General features: G+C 38.8%; 1 protein-coding gene across 1 annotated transcript in view; it reads right to left on the bottom strand.

Moving 5' to 3' along the window:
* Positions 1-1,113: 1,113 nt before the first annotated feature.
* Positions 1,114-19,140, bottom strand: part of pard6gb (par-6 family cell polarity regulator gamma b) — a 45,714-nt gene continuing 27,687 nt past the window's right edge. Inside the window, exon 3 of the mRNA XM_038287090.1 lies at positions 1,114-2,713. Coding sequence (XP_038143018.1) covers positions 1,614-2,713 — 1,100 coding nt within the window. The 3' untranslated portion in view covers positions 1,114-1,613. The remainder of the gene's footprint in view (positions 2,714-19,140) is intronic.

Here is a 19,140-nt window from a genome sequence, read left to right as displayed (position 1 = left end):
ACCAGAATTTCCCACAAGGAGTAATCCCAAGGGTTAGATAAAAATTTAGTCTAGGTCCAAGTCTACAAAAATGTCTCCTTTCTTTTTCTATTGAAAAATAAGATGTCATGATTATTCCAGTTTGCGAATTACTGAGCCCTCTAATGTAAATACTCTGTACACCAATTTATTTGATACTATATACCACTTCTTTAATTTGTATATACTCTGATGTACCCAAAAGAGAACAATGTGGATGGACTGATGGATGAAAGTAGTAAAATTGAAGAATGAATGGATAGATTAACAGAAATGAACAGGACACGTGGTTAGATAGACTGACGTGTGAATAGATCAACCAATCCATGAACAGGTGGGATGATAAATGGATGAATGGACTGAACATAGAGCTGAAACAATCTATTATTTAAATAAATAGCAACTTATTTAGTATTTGATTGCTGATTGGAGTAGACAGAATCTAAAACAGGCCATTTGTTGAGTCAGAGCAGCAATTAAGCCTAAACTACAAAATATACATCACAATTTAAGATGAAAAGCCTTCAGTATCAGTCAATATGCTCTATTCAGAACTCAAGTGGCAGTTTTAGATTCAATGGAATTAAATTCTATAAAAGGAAAAAAAAAAACTCCTAAAAGCACCCTTAGTTATCGGGTTATCAAATGATGGTAAACATAAACATTATAAAGCAAAATAACTGTTAATTACTCAATTGAATGCAGATAATGCATCAAGTTTGATGAATGACAGATTTGCATATAGATGGCTGATGTGCTAAATGATACAGATAGATTTGAGTTTGGTTCATTAACTTAAACTGTTCAGTGGAAATAACAGATTCTCCATTTTTCTCAAACCTTTCAAGATTCCTAATCATACTTCCATAATTTTCTTCTTTTTTTTCTGCCTGTAGCCCCAAAATTACAGGCCAGCTTTCCCTAAAATCCTAACCACAAAACCTGATGTAATAGTTGCAACAAAAGCCGATAATGTTCTGTGTGCATCCTATGCATATAAAAATGTTCTGCTTGAAGAAACTAATTATCATGTATATCCATACATTTATCATACAGGAAATTGTTCTTAAATTAGAATATCTGACTTATCACATCTAATTTCGAAGAGAAAATAATTTATTTAAACAGATACAAAGATTTGATCACAATCATTGTTGCATAAAAGACCTAATAAAAAACAAGCTCTACAGATCATTTATAGGAATATAAGAAATATAGTTTTACTCTTTAAAAACCTCCATAAGAAACCCCACATTGGTCCCTGTGATGAGAATAAAAGTAGGTTTTAAAAGGTTGACACCAGTAGAAGATACCAGGCTGCAGGTACATTCAGAGCTCTAACCTACAGATGATTATATAAAAAGTCATTTTTTGTGATTCATATAAAGAACATACACATTTATGAACATGAGACAAACTTTAAAAATACAAGATTTATATACAGTATCATTGTTGTAAACTTCCTATTGTCTTATGAGAAACCCAGAGGCTCCACAGTTAGGGTCTGACAGAGAAAGTCTGTGCTGGTGTGTATCTGACTGTTCCTGTATAGTCTCTGAGCAGCCAGGATGTTTATGCTTCCTTATCAGTAATTATTATAGGGTAATGACGGTGCCATCCTCCTCCACCCCTCCTTTGGGCAGAGTGAGGCTGTGGCGTGGGTCCGTTTTCAGAGAGCTGAGGATTTTGTGCAGGCTGCCGTTGCTGTGCCGGAGCGCTGGGTTGCTACTGTGATGAGGCGGCCGCGTGTGCAGCTCGCTGTGTTTGGACTGCTGGTTGTGTTTAAGGTTTAGGTCTCTGTGCAACTGGTGGCTCAAGCTGATGGCTGGTGGTTGCTGCTGCTGTTGTGTGTGGTGGTGCTGGTGGTGGGACCCTCCGTTGAGACTAGTCTGGGACCGGAACGAGGTGGTGGAGACCACTGACGCAGGACGTGAGGGAGGACTCGGAGGAGCCGCTGGACCTGCCGGCATTGTTGGAGTCTGCTGTTGTGTTCGGGACACGCTGGAAGCCATCGAGGTGTTGGAGCGCAGGGAAGGCCGCTTGAGGCTGCTTTCTATGACGATATCTGTATCTTCGTCGCTTTCTAGGTCATCGTGGTAACTGTGATGCACTGCGGAGGAGGCCTCGCGTGGCAAGGCCACAGACAAACTCGGATTGCCGATCGAGCCGCTGCTGTCCGACGACTGACCTGAGCTGCCAGAGATTCTGCTGCTGCGCACCACGTTGTTCCGCTGGTTTACCGGCTTGACGGTGACGATCAGGTTGTGGCTGTTAGCAATCATCATGTCTGTGACCTGATCCAAAGATTTTCCCGTCACCTCTATGCCGTTCACCTCCAGCACCTCATCGTTAACCGCCAGCAGCCCGGTGCTCTCTGCCAAACCTCCAGGCACCATCCGGGATATGAAGATGCCCGGAACCTTCTCCAGCCCGTGAGGAGTCACACGAACGCTGGTCCCATCCCGGATGTAGAAGCCCAGGGGTTTGTCCGAGCCGTGGCGATAAAGCCGGACGCGGCGGTGGGACTCTGGGAGGATGTCCACGTCGATGATGGAAGAGACGGGACGGAAGTCCTGTGGCATGCCGATGGGGACGCGGGGACGCTTACGGTTGATGTCGCTGTTGCGCAAGGCCACCACTGCCTTCTTCCTACGGGTTAAGGTGTTGGTACCAAAGGTGGCGTAGTCAACCTCCTCTGCAAACAACAAAAAGAGGACAAAGGAATAATTATATACCATTATACACCATTATATAGCATTATACACCATTATATAGCATTATACACCATTATACACCATTAGCTGGATGGTGCACGCTTCTCAACTTTTTTTTCATGACCACTTTCCTAAATGACTCTGTAGAAGAGAACAATTTCACTAAACAATAGATTTTTAAGCTGGACCACCTGACAAATTATCAGGTGAATGTGATCAACCAGTGAAGGGGGACATGAAAAATAAAATCAACAACACGTGTTTCAAAAGTGCTGGAGAGCATTCCTCTGCTGACAGAGAGGGTGATCCACCCCACTGTAACCAGTCAGCAGCTGCATGCACTCTACATATTTGCGCTCCGGCACATAGGCACATACATGCACCATCCGTCAGGCAAGCAGACCAGCTATCAGTCAGGACCCAGAAGGAATACAGGACGGTTTAACAGAATGAAAAAAGTTGTGGTAATCCGAGTTACTGCATTGTGCTTCGCTCTGTGGAACAATAAAGGCCATCATAGAGGACAAGATCACAGATTGAATGCTCGAGTCACTTCCTCAAGATAATAAAGTGACTGATGTAAGTAAAACAAACAAGCTTTCAGAGATGAGTCTATTCTAAAGGTTATCCAAAAGCTAAATATATTAATTTACTTGTGAGTAATGGGAACCCAAAGCTAGATGGAAAGAAAAATAGTCCTTGCACCTAAAAAACAACTTTGCATCTGTCTGATCTTCTCGTCTATCTGACAGGCAGGAAATCTGGACCTGGTAAACCAGAATGTGACAGGAAGTGAAGGTCTCCCAGCGGGAGACATCCATGAGTCACATTTGCCCTTTCTAGCTTTACTTATTTATCAAAGTTGGACTTTTCCTTTTTAATATTAACACCAGGAAATCAATTTCAGGCCCTTTATACTAACAAACAAAAAAACCCTTAGGCCAGCTTTTACTCCCCCTCATCCTCCTCTTACATTCTAGAGCAGATTAAAAAGCCCTGATGTCTTCTCCTCAACCTCTCCTTTTGGCAACTTGTCAACTAAGCAAGAATATGCCTAATGATGGAAAAATGGGGAAAAGTGTATAAAGGGTTTGAGGGAATTTGTTGCGTGCTTGTGGTGCAAGGCAGAAGCAAGAGGCAGCCTGTGGGAGTCAACAGTCTGTCCTCAAAAGGCTATGCTATTAATCTGCTGCACATTTAGTCATGTTAGAAACACAAGGTTAAACATTTGATTTTGTGGTTTAAGGTGAAAGTCTGAGACCAAGTGGAGACTAAATGTATTGTACACTCAATATATCTTATTTTATTCTTATCCTTATCTTATTTGTATATACAATCTCATTTTTCTCTCCATTAAACAGCGTCAACCTTTAAACGTTTGCACTGAAAGAAAATAATTTACCCCAATGGGTTAATAAAGTAATTTTGATTCTGATGTATACACTATAAAAGTGTGAAGGCATCCAAGACCAAGAAATGCAAACAGATGAGGGTGTAAAGTGGGAAAGAACTTTAAAGCAGGATGAGAATAGATGACATTGTCCTACAAATATAATTAAATAGGGAGAAAATGAACCAGTGAAAAAGCAAATATTCTACACTGCAAAAATGATCTACAAATAAGTAAAATTGTCTTAAATTAAGTGCATTTACCCTTAACTTAATGAATTTACCTCCTGAATTCAAGAGAAAATGCACTTATATTAAGCCTGAAGTGACCCAAATCCATTTTTTGCCCACATAAGTATCTAGTTGTATCTGATCTTTTCATGGTAGTCTGTAAAACAGAGATCTGATTTTTTTCCAATGCGACCCAGGCTGCTCGGCTATGTGGTCCTGAATCCGATGCATATCTGATCTTTTCAAATGCAGCGAAGTCGCTTTTCATCGGTTTTCAAGATTTGAAGACGTTTCGCCACCTCTCCAGGAAGCTTTCTCAATTCAAATGTCTGGATCCGCAGTGAGTTTGAGTCTTATATGGACAAGGCCTCAAACTCACTGCGGATCCAGACATTTGAATTGAGAAAGCTTCCTGGAGAGGTGGCGAAACGTCTTCAAATCTTGAAAACCAAGTCCAGTGGATATTTCTTGAATTTTTACAGAATGACTATGACCTGGATGACTGAGAACCTTCATCAGCATGTTACTGTGGAGGAGCTACAATGATCCACAGCTCTAGAGGAAGAATCTGTTGAACAGTTCATCCATTATTGGTAACCTGGACAGCCAAGCCGACTTACTTCCAGTTTAAGTCAGCCCAGCTGGCCAGGCTACCAATAATGGTGCACTCCACAAATCTAGTCTTCATTATATAACGGTGAAAAAATAAATTCACACAGCCAGAGATTCTATAGAATGGCTTTGGTCAAAGTGTATCCATGCCGGTCAGAGTGGAAGCCATAGTCGCTTAAACTGGCTCTGGTGATGTGAAATCTCAGCCCATTGACTAAACAGCAGTTAAAAAAGTACCAGGCCTTCTTAGGCCTTCTCAAGAGTTCATGGGAGTTTGTGGAGCCAGGGGCCCTTAATCTGTGGCCATCCAGTCGCCGTACAGGCAGAGCAGGCGTTTGGTTCTCATTGCCAGCATTACTAGAACATACCTGTTCTGTTGGACTCCAGCATGGATGCCTTCTGGCACTGGTCCTGTTCAAAACCATTATTAGACTTATTAGGGGTGTTTCACGACCAATGGATTTTGTCCCTGCTTTTTGCAGATGACGAGGTTCTACTGGCTCCCTCCTCTGAAGACCTATAGCACGAACTGGGGCGGTTTGCAGCATAGTGTGAATGAGCAGGGATAAAGATTGCCTTGGACATCCTTTTCAGATGCCCTCTGGACACCTCCCCCAACAGGTGGTCCTGGATAAGCAGAAGACCAGGAGCACGAGCACCTAAGTTTTTAGTTGGTGCTTAAGAAATAAAATATGAAAAGTTTTAATGGGTAGGAATACTTTTTCAAGGCACTTCAAGACACTGTACATGATGGAGTGGGACTGCAGAATGATTTCAGTGAAACCTTTGAAGATGAAGGTCTCCAGCAAAATAACTTTTGTTTAGTTCTCACCTTCCTAAAAAATCTTGTGTGGTAAAGAAATCACGAAAAAAAAAAAAAAAAATCAAGTGGTATTCTTAGTTTTCTGTGCATATTGCGGCAGAAAGTGATCTGATTGAATCCAGACAAGGCATTCGCTACAGGGCAGGAATTTCTGCCACAAGTGCAAGTTTTCCACTGATGGGAACCATACTGGGGAAGGGTTGCAGCAAGAGTCTCATTACAGGATTTCAAGTGCAACACCCTGGGTCCACACCCCTCACCTCAGTCCCAAACTCAAGCCACAGCACACAGCATGCCACATCACCCCGGGAACACATAGCGAGCTGTAATCCATCGGTGAAAAGGATGATGTCCTCAAATTGTGCTTTTAGCAGGTAAAATCTTACAGCTGTTTGGCAGAGAAAGAAAAAAAAAACCCCATACGAGGCATATGCTGGGGTAATTTGTTTTAGGAAACCAAGCTACTTCAAAGGCATGGGGAAGGGCTCACTGCATGACAATAACTACAAGGGAAAATGTGCAGTGCATCTTTACAGGTGTTCAGTGCTTCAACCAAGAGACGCTTCGTTAACTATACTTAAGGAAGATCTATGAAAAAATATAGACAGAAAATATTGCTGTTGTAATAAGAAGAACAGCACGTCAGCACATCCTAACCTTATTTTCAATAAAAAATTAAATTAAACCAAGATGATGAACATGATGATTGAAAATAAAGATCAAGCAAATGAAATCTCTGTATATGTGACATTCTCCTTTTCCTTCCAAGTAGGGCTGGGCGATATGGAAAAAAAACTATATCACAATATGGATTATTTTATATCACGATAACGATATATATCACGATATGCCACAACTGATGTTGCATTTTATGTTTTCATAGTCCGTCAGATGGACAGGGTTGAAAAAAATCTTTCATTGCCTATTTTTTACCCATCATCTTGTTTCCTAATATGAGAATCCCAACCTCAAACCAAGAACACCAGTTATGCAATTTGCGGCCATGACAGTGAACAGTATAGAATCTTGGCTAAAAAAAGTTAAGATAAAATAAAAAAGTTTATCACGATAGAAAAAATAGAGGAGAAAGGTCACGATAGACATGTTTCTCTCGTCCTCACGATATATATCGCCATATCGCCCAGCTCTACTTCCAAGTAATTCTGAGTAACAGCTTCTTTTAATGTTGGCATTTTGTTACAGCGAGCTACACCCACACCATCCACCACCCCAGGGAACCACCCAGCTCAGCACACAGGAGGCTGTTAACTTTATCCTCCTTTTAAAATGGCAGCTTTTTCTCTGCATTTAATGACTAATTTAAAAAACACTGCAAGTTATTCTGACCAGAGAAAATGACCTGCATTAAACCTCCATTTAACAGTTAGCTAATGCTAAACCTGGGTTACGTTTTATTGTTTGTGTTGTAATTCAATGCTTTATTTAGCTTCGATTTCTCTCTCTTTTTTTTGTTTTTAAACCGAAAAACATTAGTTTAATGTGTATGCATATATATATATATATATATATATATAAAAAAAGAAAGAAAGTAAGTAAAGCTATGTATGTTAGTAACTAAGGAGAATAGCAAAATAAAAAGATGTCTCTGAAACAGACACTGACAAATAAATGCATGGAAACATGGAGAGAACTGCATGTTCAAGTGAATAAATGAACAAAAGGCACAAATAATGTTCCAAGAATAAATGGGCTACTGTTGGATTCGGTGATATTTAGGAGAGGTTGAAAAAATGTCCCTCTTTGTTTAAAACAGTAAATCTGCATAAAGGTCAGAATCATACTCATTAAATATAGTTGCATTTTCACTGACCATCAAATTGTGCAAATTTGGTATGTTTTCTTAATGAAAACTACCAAATAAAGAAGAACAAACGCCAAAAAAATAAATAAATAAAATTTTTTGATCAAAAGCTTTAAAGCCAAGATCAGGTAGAATCAAACTGTGGGTATTTCACAAAACAACAAGGTTTCAGTGTTCCAGTTGCGAACATTAGAGTTATTGTTACATATTCTGAAAACCAACTCCTACACAGAACATCAAGCTAAGCTCCTGTGAAGAGTTTGATCAAAGCCCAACAGGTCACTGCTGTGCACCAACCGGCCCCACTAAACCTCAGAACTCCAGTTTCTTTAAAGAATAGGATGTTTAAAGGAGCTTTTTGCTCAGCATTCCCCTTATATAATTTGCAGATAGCTGAAGGCTCTTGCACTAACCATCAAACCAGTATAACACAATTTGATTCTTGAAACTGTAAGAATTGGAACAGCTACTCAATTTGTCAAAACACACGGAAAGGAGGAAGGCAGGGGGTGAGGACATTTCAGGAAAAAAAATGGTCAGAGATTTAGAGGATTTCCCAGTTTAGAAACACAAACAGCTGGTCGCATTTATTTCTAACATCATTCTGTTGTAATCTCATGATCAGGAAACTAAACTATAAAAGAAAAAAAAAAATCCACTTAAATGGTGCTGACTTAGTATTAAAAGCTCAGGCATAACAGAATGAGACTACTGCTGTCATGCTTTGCAAAATCTCTCTGTAGGACACAAAATCCTGTGTCCAGTGGAAAAACTATAAAGATTTACAGAGAAGAATTGGAGCTTTGACCTTCTGACATCAGAAAACAGCCTCTTGACCAACCCCAGTGGGGTTGGGGGAAGGGTCAGGGGTGAAAAGACGGCTCCCGGTTGACATCTACCTCTTGTGGCTGCCTGTTTGTCTGGAAGCTGTGACAGCGAAGGAATGCAGCTGGAGATATCTGAACAGCTTGAGGGTCAGCAGAACTCCTCAGGAAAGAACTGAGCTGCTCTGACCTCCAGCGGCCTGCTATCTCACACCTCTCTACCTCCACAAAAAGTAACACGATCCATCACTGACTTATCCTTAAAGTGTCTCACAGCTTTTCAATGATAAAGACCCTAATCCGTTGTTTGATGGTACCCAGAACCCACTTGATTAGAATCTATTAATCTACTAATCTAACTGAATCCAGTTGGGTTTTCAGGTCCTAATAAAAGCCTCACGCTGTTCTTAGCGGCCTAAAGCAAGATAAACTTGGAAAGTTAGGCTTTGTTCCACTAAGGCCCACCTCTAGTTAAGCAAAGCTGTGAAAACAAGGTGTTTTAAAGTCCTGCAACTTCTCCAGATTTTCCCTATAAAAACGGAGAACCTAACAGTTTTATGATCAACCATTACGATGCCCAAATACATGTGTTCCTGGCACAACTTCTTTCATTTAGCACTTAGTCGTTGTGGCTAAAAAACAGTTAAAATAAACAAATCACAGCCCATCCAGTCTTTCAAATCCATTTTTTTTTTTTACATGCTGTTGCAGTAATAAAAGGAAAATGAATTGGGCATTAATGTTAAAAACCAAATAACAGTTTATGCAGAGACCTACAGAAGTCATACAATCCCTGCTTAGAATGTCTAAACATTTTAAGAGGGGTTTGAAGCTAAGGTCAGGCGTGATATTTCACACACAGCTTTGTGAAAACCTGCACGCTCTGCTCACTTTATATAGTGCATCTGTGCTAACAAAGACTGGAGAAAACCAAACTGCCTGCAGGAGCAACAATACATTAGTTAATGTTTAATTTAAGCCATGCAGTAGGGGCTATATAGGCACCATGTCTGTATTTATGGCGTATATTAAAAGATTGTTCTGAATAGTTCAGCAAGCTTTAGAGCCTTTTTCTTAAATGCATCTTTCCTCATAAGTCAAACTGGGCCAATTTTAACAACCAGTTTGAATTATGGCGGTGCAGAGCAGGTTTGTGGAGTTACTGGTTACTGTTCTGCCCATTTTTTCACAATGATACAGCAATTTAGATATTAGGCCCAAGGTTTCATATCAGTGCCTCCCTAATAGAAAGTCTAAAAATAATTTAAACCTGCTGCAGGAACAGAGTTTTGGAAAATCTTTAAAAATGGCTCTTAAAAATGTTAACCTTGAAATCTTCCCATGCCCTGTCAACACTCTGCACAAAGCTTCAGCTTTTGGCTTTTGTGATGATATTTTTACTTTGTGATGTGGCCCAGAGATTGGAAAACTCCACAGAGAATCCCTGAAAAACATTCAGTCATTCCTCTCAGACTGGTTCATAAAGGGCCCCAACTTTAATACATGAGAAGCGTTGAAATTCTTATTAAAAAAAACATTTAGTCAGCTCCTGAAAAAACACCCCAACTGGCTACATTTCACCAAATATGTGCTGCTGGGGAGGAATAATATCAGGTTGCATCATTCAAAACTCTGTACTGTTGCTCGATATGTTTGAATTTCTTCAAATATGAAGGTTTATGTTTTCAGAAATATGCTATCCACCAGCAATAAGTGTATTCAAAACACTTTGATGGCTACACTGCACCAAGAGACAGTTATGTTCAACCGAAAACCATATTATTTCATTGTTAGAAAAAATTATGTCAGCACAGCTGAAGTAATTTCCTCCGTTCTCAGCAGTATAAAGAACAAGCGTATACCCTGTAGCCTGCAGCTGTGTCCAAAGCACACTAAGCTAGAGTCCATCTATGCATGTGACATTCCTGCACCCCGACGACCCTCCACCAGCCCCCAACGCAGTCTTTATCCAGGCGTAACAGAGTGCTCTGTGACAGCAGAGGCCACCATCTGAGACGAAGCACAGAAAAAACAGCACAGGACGCTGCTGCCTTTAGCATTAGGTCACTGGATGCTGTGACAGTGAGCTTCATTTGTGGGCCCCCAATGTAAGGAACGCACACATGCAGCTGGAAGTCCCCCCCACACTCTGAAATCCATAAAGCACAAAAGGATGAAACCTAAAATGACAAGGGGAATCCTTCTAGGACAAAACGAGATAAGTCCAACACAATGCAGTTCACAAGGTGCAATGTAAGCAGAATATTTCCCCTTTTTATTGCTCTGATTTTTCTTTCACACATGTAGAAAACATGTTTTTAATAAAGCACAGCACTCTAGATAATCCTGCATCAGAAATACTAGATCATCATAAATAAACTTAAACAGAGTGAAACAGAATAAATAGGACTAAAGATTGTTTTGTTATCGTTTAACCTCTCTTCTTTATGTTAGGGCATCAACAAGTGCCAATACTTTCAGCTAACACAAACATGGAAAAAATAATCCAGACGGTCTGAAAAAACTTTTTTTTCGTGTGTTTTTTTTTTTTAAACATGCAAACATATTTCAGATTCTTGCAGGGGAGGTTTAAGGCACGGTCTGGGTGGAAATTTGGAAAGGCTTGATAAACATACCAGAATATAATAGACAGTTGTGCAAAAGTCAGAGCTGTAACTTAGAAACCAGATATTTTTGCCATTTTGCACATCTGCTCCCTAATTCCTAACACTCATGGACAGATTTTGTAAAAATCCTTAAAATAAAGGGATCGAAAAATGCAAAAGAGTAGTTCAACTCTGAAAACAAGCCATTCTAATCCAGGAACAATACTATTTTTAGTGAAAAGAGGGCATGTGTTATAAAATAATTGTTTAAAGGGCACTGTCACATATTAGGATTTTAAAGTTTTTTCCATGCAAGTAGTTCACAGGGTTGCTTACAAAGCATCTCCAATGGAAGTATGGCTGTCGGTTTGTTATATTTTATTTAGTATTTTACACTTTTTTCCTCCAGTCTATTTGTTAGGACACTAGTTTGTATATTTATCTTAACAAGACATCATCACTGTGCCAAAAGTGATACTACATAAGCAGCGCTCAGATTGCAGTATGAACACTGGTGTTCACCAAAGTGGGAACTAAAGCAGCCAAGTCAATGGATGCATGCAGAAGTACTGCCAACAGATGTCGACGAGGTACAACTACTTTTATATCTGCTAATCGTGCCCGGTGCAAAAATAATTTTCATTCTCAAGTGAAAAAGGACTAAGTAAACACTATCAGGACAAATGGTTGGTGTATACTGCTTAATTTTCTTTCTTCCTGTAGGCATAGCACCTTTACTTGCTATAAATATGAATGTACACAATGACCAGTTTGCCATCCCATGCACACCAAGGGAAGTACCAATCTTAGTAGTTCACAGTTTAAGAAATACTGCAAAAAAAGTGCCATCGTTGGCAACAATAAAAATCAGAAAATCTTTTAGGAGGCATGCTGAAAATATAAGGAGATATAAAGGAGACTTCAACTGGAGTCGTTTGCTTTGGGCACTTTGAGCTTTTCTGCAACAAAAGGCTCTTTCCTATTGATACAAACTAAGCATGGTGCTAGGTTTTTACGAATGGAAAAGGGCCACAACACTCCAGAAAGGTTCCAGCATAAAACAGAGGAAGAATCTCCTCACACTCATGGGTTTACATATGCTTTTTCTCATTTACCATGAAGCAATGTTAGCCAGGCTAGCTGGTGATATAATATCTGTAAGAGTTTAAACTTTATAATTTGTCATCAGTATGCATTATTGTATTGCTGCAAATATGCAAATCTGTTAATCTTAAATAGCAGATCAGTTTACAGGAAAACTAAGCTGAAATCAGTCGCAAAACACTTAACTTTAAGTTTTAACAGCGTATATATTTGCAGAAAAATACCTCTATCTCATTCCAAGTAAATAATCTTTTCACTAATGAAACGGCAACTTGAATCTAAAATAGCTTTTACTACCTAGACCAGGCATGCCCCAAAGTCAGTCCTCGAGGGCCGCTGTCTTGCAGGTTTTAGAGCTTTCCCTGCTCCAGCCCAGCTGATTCTCAATGTATGCTGATTAACAGTTTTTTTTTTTTTGCTGAACTGCAATCATCAGTGCTATAGCAGGCAAACCTCGAAAACGTCCATGACAGCAGCCCTCGAGGACTGACTTTGGGCATGCTTGACCTAGACTAAATCTTTTTAGCATGCATGCTTTGGCTAGATTAAAAAAAACAAAAACAAAACAAACAAGGTCAGAAAAGGAGAAAAAACAAGAGCAGTCCTCTGATCTCCTGATAAAACTGTACAAGGCTTTAAAAGCTTTGCGTGCATTGACTGTATAAGCTGAACAACGATTTGCATGCCACTCCCCCGATGCAACCTCATTACTGCAGACACTCATTTAACGAGAAGTTGCTGCAGCAAACAGAGGCTGGGCCACACATCTGGGACAAGTTACAAAGCACTGCTTAGACTGCTCCACAGCTGCCAGAGCAAGCCATGCGGTGCTGTAGGGGAGCGGAGGGTGTTGCAGGTTTTTAAGATTCATTTAAAGGGAAGAGGAGTGTATTTAAAAAGAGGTAACATGTGATTCAGGTAAAGGGATGATTTTTGTTATATGCTTGAGAGGGTGGAGACAGATATCCAGCAGAGATGTGAAGGAGTAAGAAGATCAAAGCAATGAGGTACAGGAGGTCTTACATTCCTAAGAAAGGGAGCAATGCACCCTTCATCAAGTTATCCCACCCATAAACTTATGGTAGGGTTTCTTTAAGTCCCCGTTTTGGTTTGCAGCTGCCTCTCTAAAGTTCATCTGCCCGTTTCCAGCCACCGGTCCCTCCCTCCAAAGAACAAAACACATGCAGTCAATTTAAATTTTCCAACTTCACTTCCATCTGGTCGACAGGTACTCAGACCGACTGCACTGCTCACTACACATATGACCAACAAATGCATGCATTAGAAAAGTCCTAAATTTAGATTTTGAGAAGCAATAGTCAAATTAAAGCTTAAAAGAACAGAAATATCCGGACGATAACTTGCAGAAGCGTTGATACTGCTTTAATTTCACTTAGGCTACGTTCACACTGCAGGCCTTGATGCTCAATTTCGATTTTTTTGTGAAATCCAAATTGTATGCGTTGCCGTTCACATTTCCAAATATATGCGACTTGTATGTGATCTCCTTGTGAACTGCAGTCATACAACGCAAGTGTCCCGCATGTGCAGTAGTGGACGCAATGACATCACAGGTCAGCGTGCTCTGTGTTTAAGTAAAGATGGAGGGTAGTGCTGGAGCTCATCTAGCGATATTTCCCAACTTTAAAAACTCCATCTTTCCAAGATGGTTAAACATAACTTCTGCTCTCCGCATCATCATCTACCATGGTTGCTATTTTTCTTGCCTCTTCTTCATAGCAAGACCTAGAATAGTGACCTTTGTCGGGTATTAATGGCGTTCTGGTCGGATTTCAGACACAGGTCGCATTTAATAAGATCAGATTCGTAACGGATTCAGGACCACATAGCCAAGTTGCCTGGATCGCATTGGAAAAAAAAAAATCGGTTTTGTGTTGTTCAGACTGTCAGGAAAAGATCAGATCCAGGTCGCATATGGACCGAAAAATCGGATTTGGGTCACTTCAGGCTACGGTGTGAACGTAACCTAAGCAGTTAGTCACTTTACAAGCACAAATTATTGATTGTAAATAAAAATGTAAATAGACATGCATCTGCAATAAACCAACCCCCCCCAAACCATATCATAGTAGGTCTGTCCTCCAGAGTTTTCTTGTATCTATGCTTCATCTACCTGCTTATCAATGTATACTAACTTCTTTAACCCTGCTTTAACAAAAAAGTAACAAATTGATTAAAATAAATAGAATCCCTGCACCATAATGCTACCACCACCACTTTTACATGGTTTGTTTGGGGTGAAATGCAGAGCTGGATTTCGACAACACATCATGTTGGGCATACAGGCCAGAATGTTTTCTGTCCAACCTTAGAAGAGCAGGTGTCTAAGTCCTTAATGGCTTGAAGATAACAGCAGAAGGATTTTTTTTTTGGGGGTGGTTAATGACAATTATTTTCTGCTTTTCCCAGTAGAACATAAAAGATTACATTAATTATTAATCATAATCTCTTACCTGAGCTGTAGATGTTTGCATCTGCACTAGAATGAACTCAGCTGCTTATCTGATTAATGAGCTCCTTGCTTCACCTGTCGGTTTACAATGGCTTCATATTGCCTACTACCTTTTATATTTTTAGATGATGACTGTATCTTCAGCAAGATCTTTAAATCTTGGCTTATTTCTTTATATCCCCAGTGTGCTTTATACGTGTCCACAACTTTCCTCATGATCTGTCTGCTTTACTTCTTAGTCTTCATGATATTTGACAATTTACTGAGGCCTTCAGGGACATTCTTTACTAATTAAGTGATTTCTTAAGTTAATTGGCTGCTCTGAATTTTGTTTTGAACAAAACACTTAATCATCCACTCCATACTAATACAATTAAACATAAGCTTTTGGTTTTGGGATCAGAATGTGGAGAAGTTTCAACACTTTCACAAAGTTTTGCAACTTATGGTTAAAGATGATATATGAAGTTGAAGAAAATGTCAAAGTCCCTCAAATCAACTCCTATATTCGCAGACTGATCCATTAGGCACAATGTTTAATGAGTCACGGTTGAAAGACTTTGCTCTCTTCACTTGATCTGCAGATTGTTTAACAAGAAAAATCCAACTCCCACAGTCCTGTCTGTGCACAATTAATCTGATCTGACTTCAGCAACGGGAATGGGTGGAAAAAAAGGAGCGAGAACAGGTCATCGTTGTTTCTTTTCACATCAGACAAAGTATAAATACTGAAAAACTGAACTGATCTAATGTATCATGTTGAAATAGATGGTAACAACTTTAACGAACTGAGAAAAGAATGCAGTGGTTGCTTGGGAGAGGTGGATGAGCTGCAATCTTCTCCACAGTAAATTTCACTTAACCACAGAGACTCTGTGATGCATAGTTTTGTCTCTGAATCTGGCAGAAGAACATGGGGACATCCAAAAATGCGGTAGCAATGCTTGTGATTTGGAGTTTACTGTTTTAATCTGATTAAACGATTGGAAACAACAACCCAAAACGTATGGTAATTACAAATGCGACCTAATGAAATCCAAGTCAGGCACCTTTTCTAATTCTAAAACAAAAACATGTAAAGAAAGCATCTGATTATTCTATACATGCATTAAGGCATCACAGTTTAATGGATGATTTAGCAAATTCACCTTGATGATCGATTATGTTACTATCCCCTGCAAATCAGTTAAAAAAATTATTATTTAAAGGGGAAATAAGTAATAATGACACCTGGTATTTAAATTGGAAGAACAAACCAAGCAGATAACAGTTTTTATCCTTCCACTTACATGCAGACGACTTGTATGCAATCAGCACCCAGTCCAGATATGCAGGATGAGTATCTGAGTTTAGTACCATCACTAGAAATCAAAGATGGCTCCAAATGAAAACCCAATTAGTTTAGATTTACAAACTATATCTTGGTCTGATTTTAGCCACTGAATAACATGCACTCCTGAAGACTGAACCTTGTCGCAACCTTCTGCTTCATGCTTTCCTTTTACACTGCTATACTCAAATCACTTTCTAATCTTATCAGCTGCAGCTAACCGTCAAGCAGACTAGCTGGATTGTGTCTTCCTCACCCCCCCGAAGTAGACCAGGCCAAGACACGCCGAAGGATGTAGCACACAGACAGACAAGTGAGGAAATGAGTCAGACATTCAATAAACGACCACGAAGGCATGCAAGAGAAGGGAAAAGGGTTCTCGCCCAGAAAATCCCAAAACATCAAACCTACTGTGGATCAATGTTTTTTTGTTTTGATCTTAGGATTTCTGAGAATAAAAGCAAAACAGGGAGAGACTGAAGAACTCTAGCCATGAGCTTAAACATCATCTCACATGAAAAGCTATCCTTAAATATTACATTCATACCATATCATCAGCAAGAAAAACATCTTGTTTTGTCTCAGAGCAAAACAAGATGTTTTTTTTTTATCGTGCTTTAGAACAAAGTCAAAGCTACACATATACCTTACCCATGAACATTTCAGCTATGAGATTTTACATTTAGTCCATCTCTAGGCAGTAGGCATGGTCCACACTACTGCACAGATTTAGAAAAATTTAATTCTTTGTCTCCAACTCAAAAATAAAATATCATTTTTTGTAAGTAAAGCATATCTAAGCATGGTTTCAAATCTCATTTTAAGTTATTCTAAACAGAATAGTAACAGAGTAAAGAAAAAAAGAACGACGTTCTGCTATTTACTAGGGCTGCAGCATATAATCCAAGTTTACCTCCCTCTAAACATCGCCATTTGCATATTTTTTGCATATTGCAAAGAGTTTCTTGGACCTCAAGAAACCTTAGCTAAATTTTCAAGTAAATGTGTCCAGGCTCTGTCTGATGAAAGCAGTTTTCTTTAAAAAGGCTTTGTTGAGAGAGAAATAAAGAAGGATATATACACTGTATATTATTTAGGGTCTTTGATTGCCTTTACCAGAAGCAGGAAGGAAGAAAACCATTTAATTATTTGTTTTTCATCGGTCATTATAGTATTGCAATTATCACCATTACTTTTATTATTTTCATTATTGATCACATTACTGAAAACATCTGAGACCTTGCAATTTTTTTGTGTTAATGATGCCCTTTCTGATGTCATAAGTAACACAGAGAAAATCTTAACTGACAATTTTGGTGTAATTTCTTTATAGGAAAAAAAAAGATGTATTTGCTATTTTCAGCTTGACAGGCTTCACGGACTTCAAAATTACAAAAACAGAGCACCTCATTGTAGTTTTTTTTTCTCCCCTTCTGTTAAGTGATAACGAAGTTTGTTTACATTGTTAATTTTATTTACAGTATTTTATTAGTATTTGTAGGATATAGATTTTTATAAAGGCCTAACTTCCTGCAGTTACATTTGAGCATAATCTCTACAGTCACTAGTTTGTCAGCTCTGCTGCCGTACCCCAAAGATGTCCGCCTCCATAAATGCAAGACCTGCACTGATAGAATTATAAATAGCAATTTCTAAAGCAAAGCAAACATAAATATTAAGATGTTCAGTTATTAGATCATAATAAATAAAATTAGATTTCTATCAGCAAATTCCCACATTAAATGTAACTTAGAAGATATTTTTTCTCTGTGGGGACTTTAATATGCATTTGCTCCACTCAAAAGCATAAACCTACCTAAGAGTTTATTAATACTGTGTACAGTTTTGATATTTTATTCCAAAAAAAAATAAAAAAAAATCCCCAGACCCAGTAGGATCGCAACCAGAGGTGTTAAGTAACGAAGTACAAATACTTCAATACTGTACTTAAATACACTTTTTAGGTATCTATACTTTACTCCATTTTTTATTTTTCTTCATACTTCTACTTATATTTTCACACAAGTATCTGAACTTTCCATTCCTTACATTTTTAAAACAAACAATCGTTATTCTTGGCTTCGGTTTTATGTTTATAAATATTTATTTCACGTCACGTGCACCATCCAATGCAGATCATTGGCGCATCCACATCTAGTGAAAACTAGTGGAATTGGATGAGTCATATAACGCAAACACTCATTGGTTAGCTAAAGGAAATCATCAGAAACAAGGAGGTGTTCTTATGAATGCAAACATGAATTGTCTATGCCATGCTGCAATGTCGGATTCAGAAAAAGATGTTGAAATGTCTGAAAGGTCGGACACAGGCGAGAGCGTATCGGGAGACGGAGACCAACAAGACCTCCCTCATCCTTGGCTCCATCACAAAGAATTTTTCAAAATAGTAAAAAAACTGAGCTTTCAGTTTATTTAGCATTTTTTAAAGGTTACTTCATACTTTTATACTTTAAGTAGTTTTTGGAGCACATACGTTTTCACTTTCACTTCAGTAAAGAGGTCAAGTTGATACTTCAACTTTTACTAGAGTGTTTTTAAACTTCAGTATCTATACTTCTACTTAAGTAACAAAAGTATGTACTTTTGACGCCACTGGTCACAACTTATACTGCAACATTAAAAGATAATATACTTGCAAACCTTATAGGTAACAACAGATTTGACAGTTGTTACAGCAAAAAGGTCCTAAGGATGATACACAAAAGTGCAAAAATAATGAGAAGAGAGGTATTCTGCAGGGACATTGGCTTTACCTGATAAGATTACCTCCCGTTCTTTCACAGATGAGGACGATCTAACGTGAACTTTCTCACAAACAAATAATGCAGTGCTATAAATTACGAAATTTGGCTGGAATCGCTGCCTTTGTCTATAGAGAGAACATCTAATTAACAACAAAACATTTTTTTAAATAAAGCATTAAAGTATAACTAAACTTAAACTAAAGTGTTTGAGTTGGAGGTTTGTTACTATTAAACCTGGGGGATTTATCCATTTATGTAAGAAGTCCTTAGAGTTTAGATGCTGAAGAAAATAACAAAAACAACCTTCCAGACCAACATGGATGAGTACCTTGTTTGCTTTGAGTTTACCTGGGCAGAAGATTTTGCAAGCTTGGACAGATCTTTCACTTTTTTTTTTTCAGCACCTGAAACACCAAGCCCCTCTATTAG

This window comes from Cyprinodon tularosa, unplaced genomic scaffold (genome assembly GCF_016077235.1).
Source record: "Cyprinodon tularosa strain WSP-4 unplaced genomic scaffold, ASM1607723v1 ctg234, whole genome shotgun sequence".
In the NCBI taxonomy this organism is placed as follows: Eukaryota; Metazoa; Chordata; class Actinopteri; order Cyprinodontiformes; family Cyprinodontidae; genus Cyprinodon; species Cyprinodon tularosa.
This window is presented reverse-complemented; position numbering and strand designations above follow the sequence as displayed.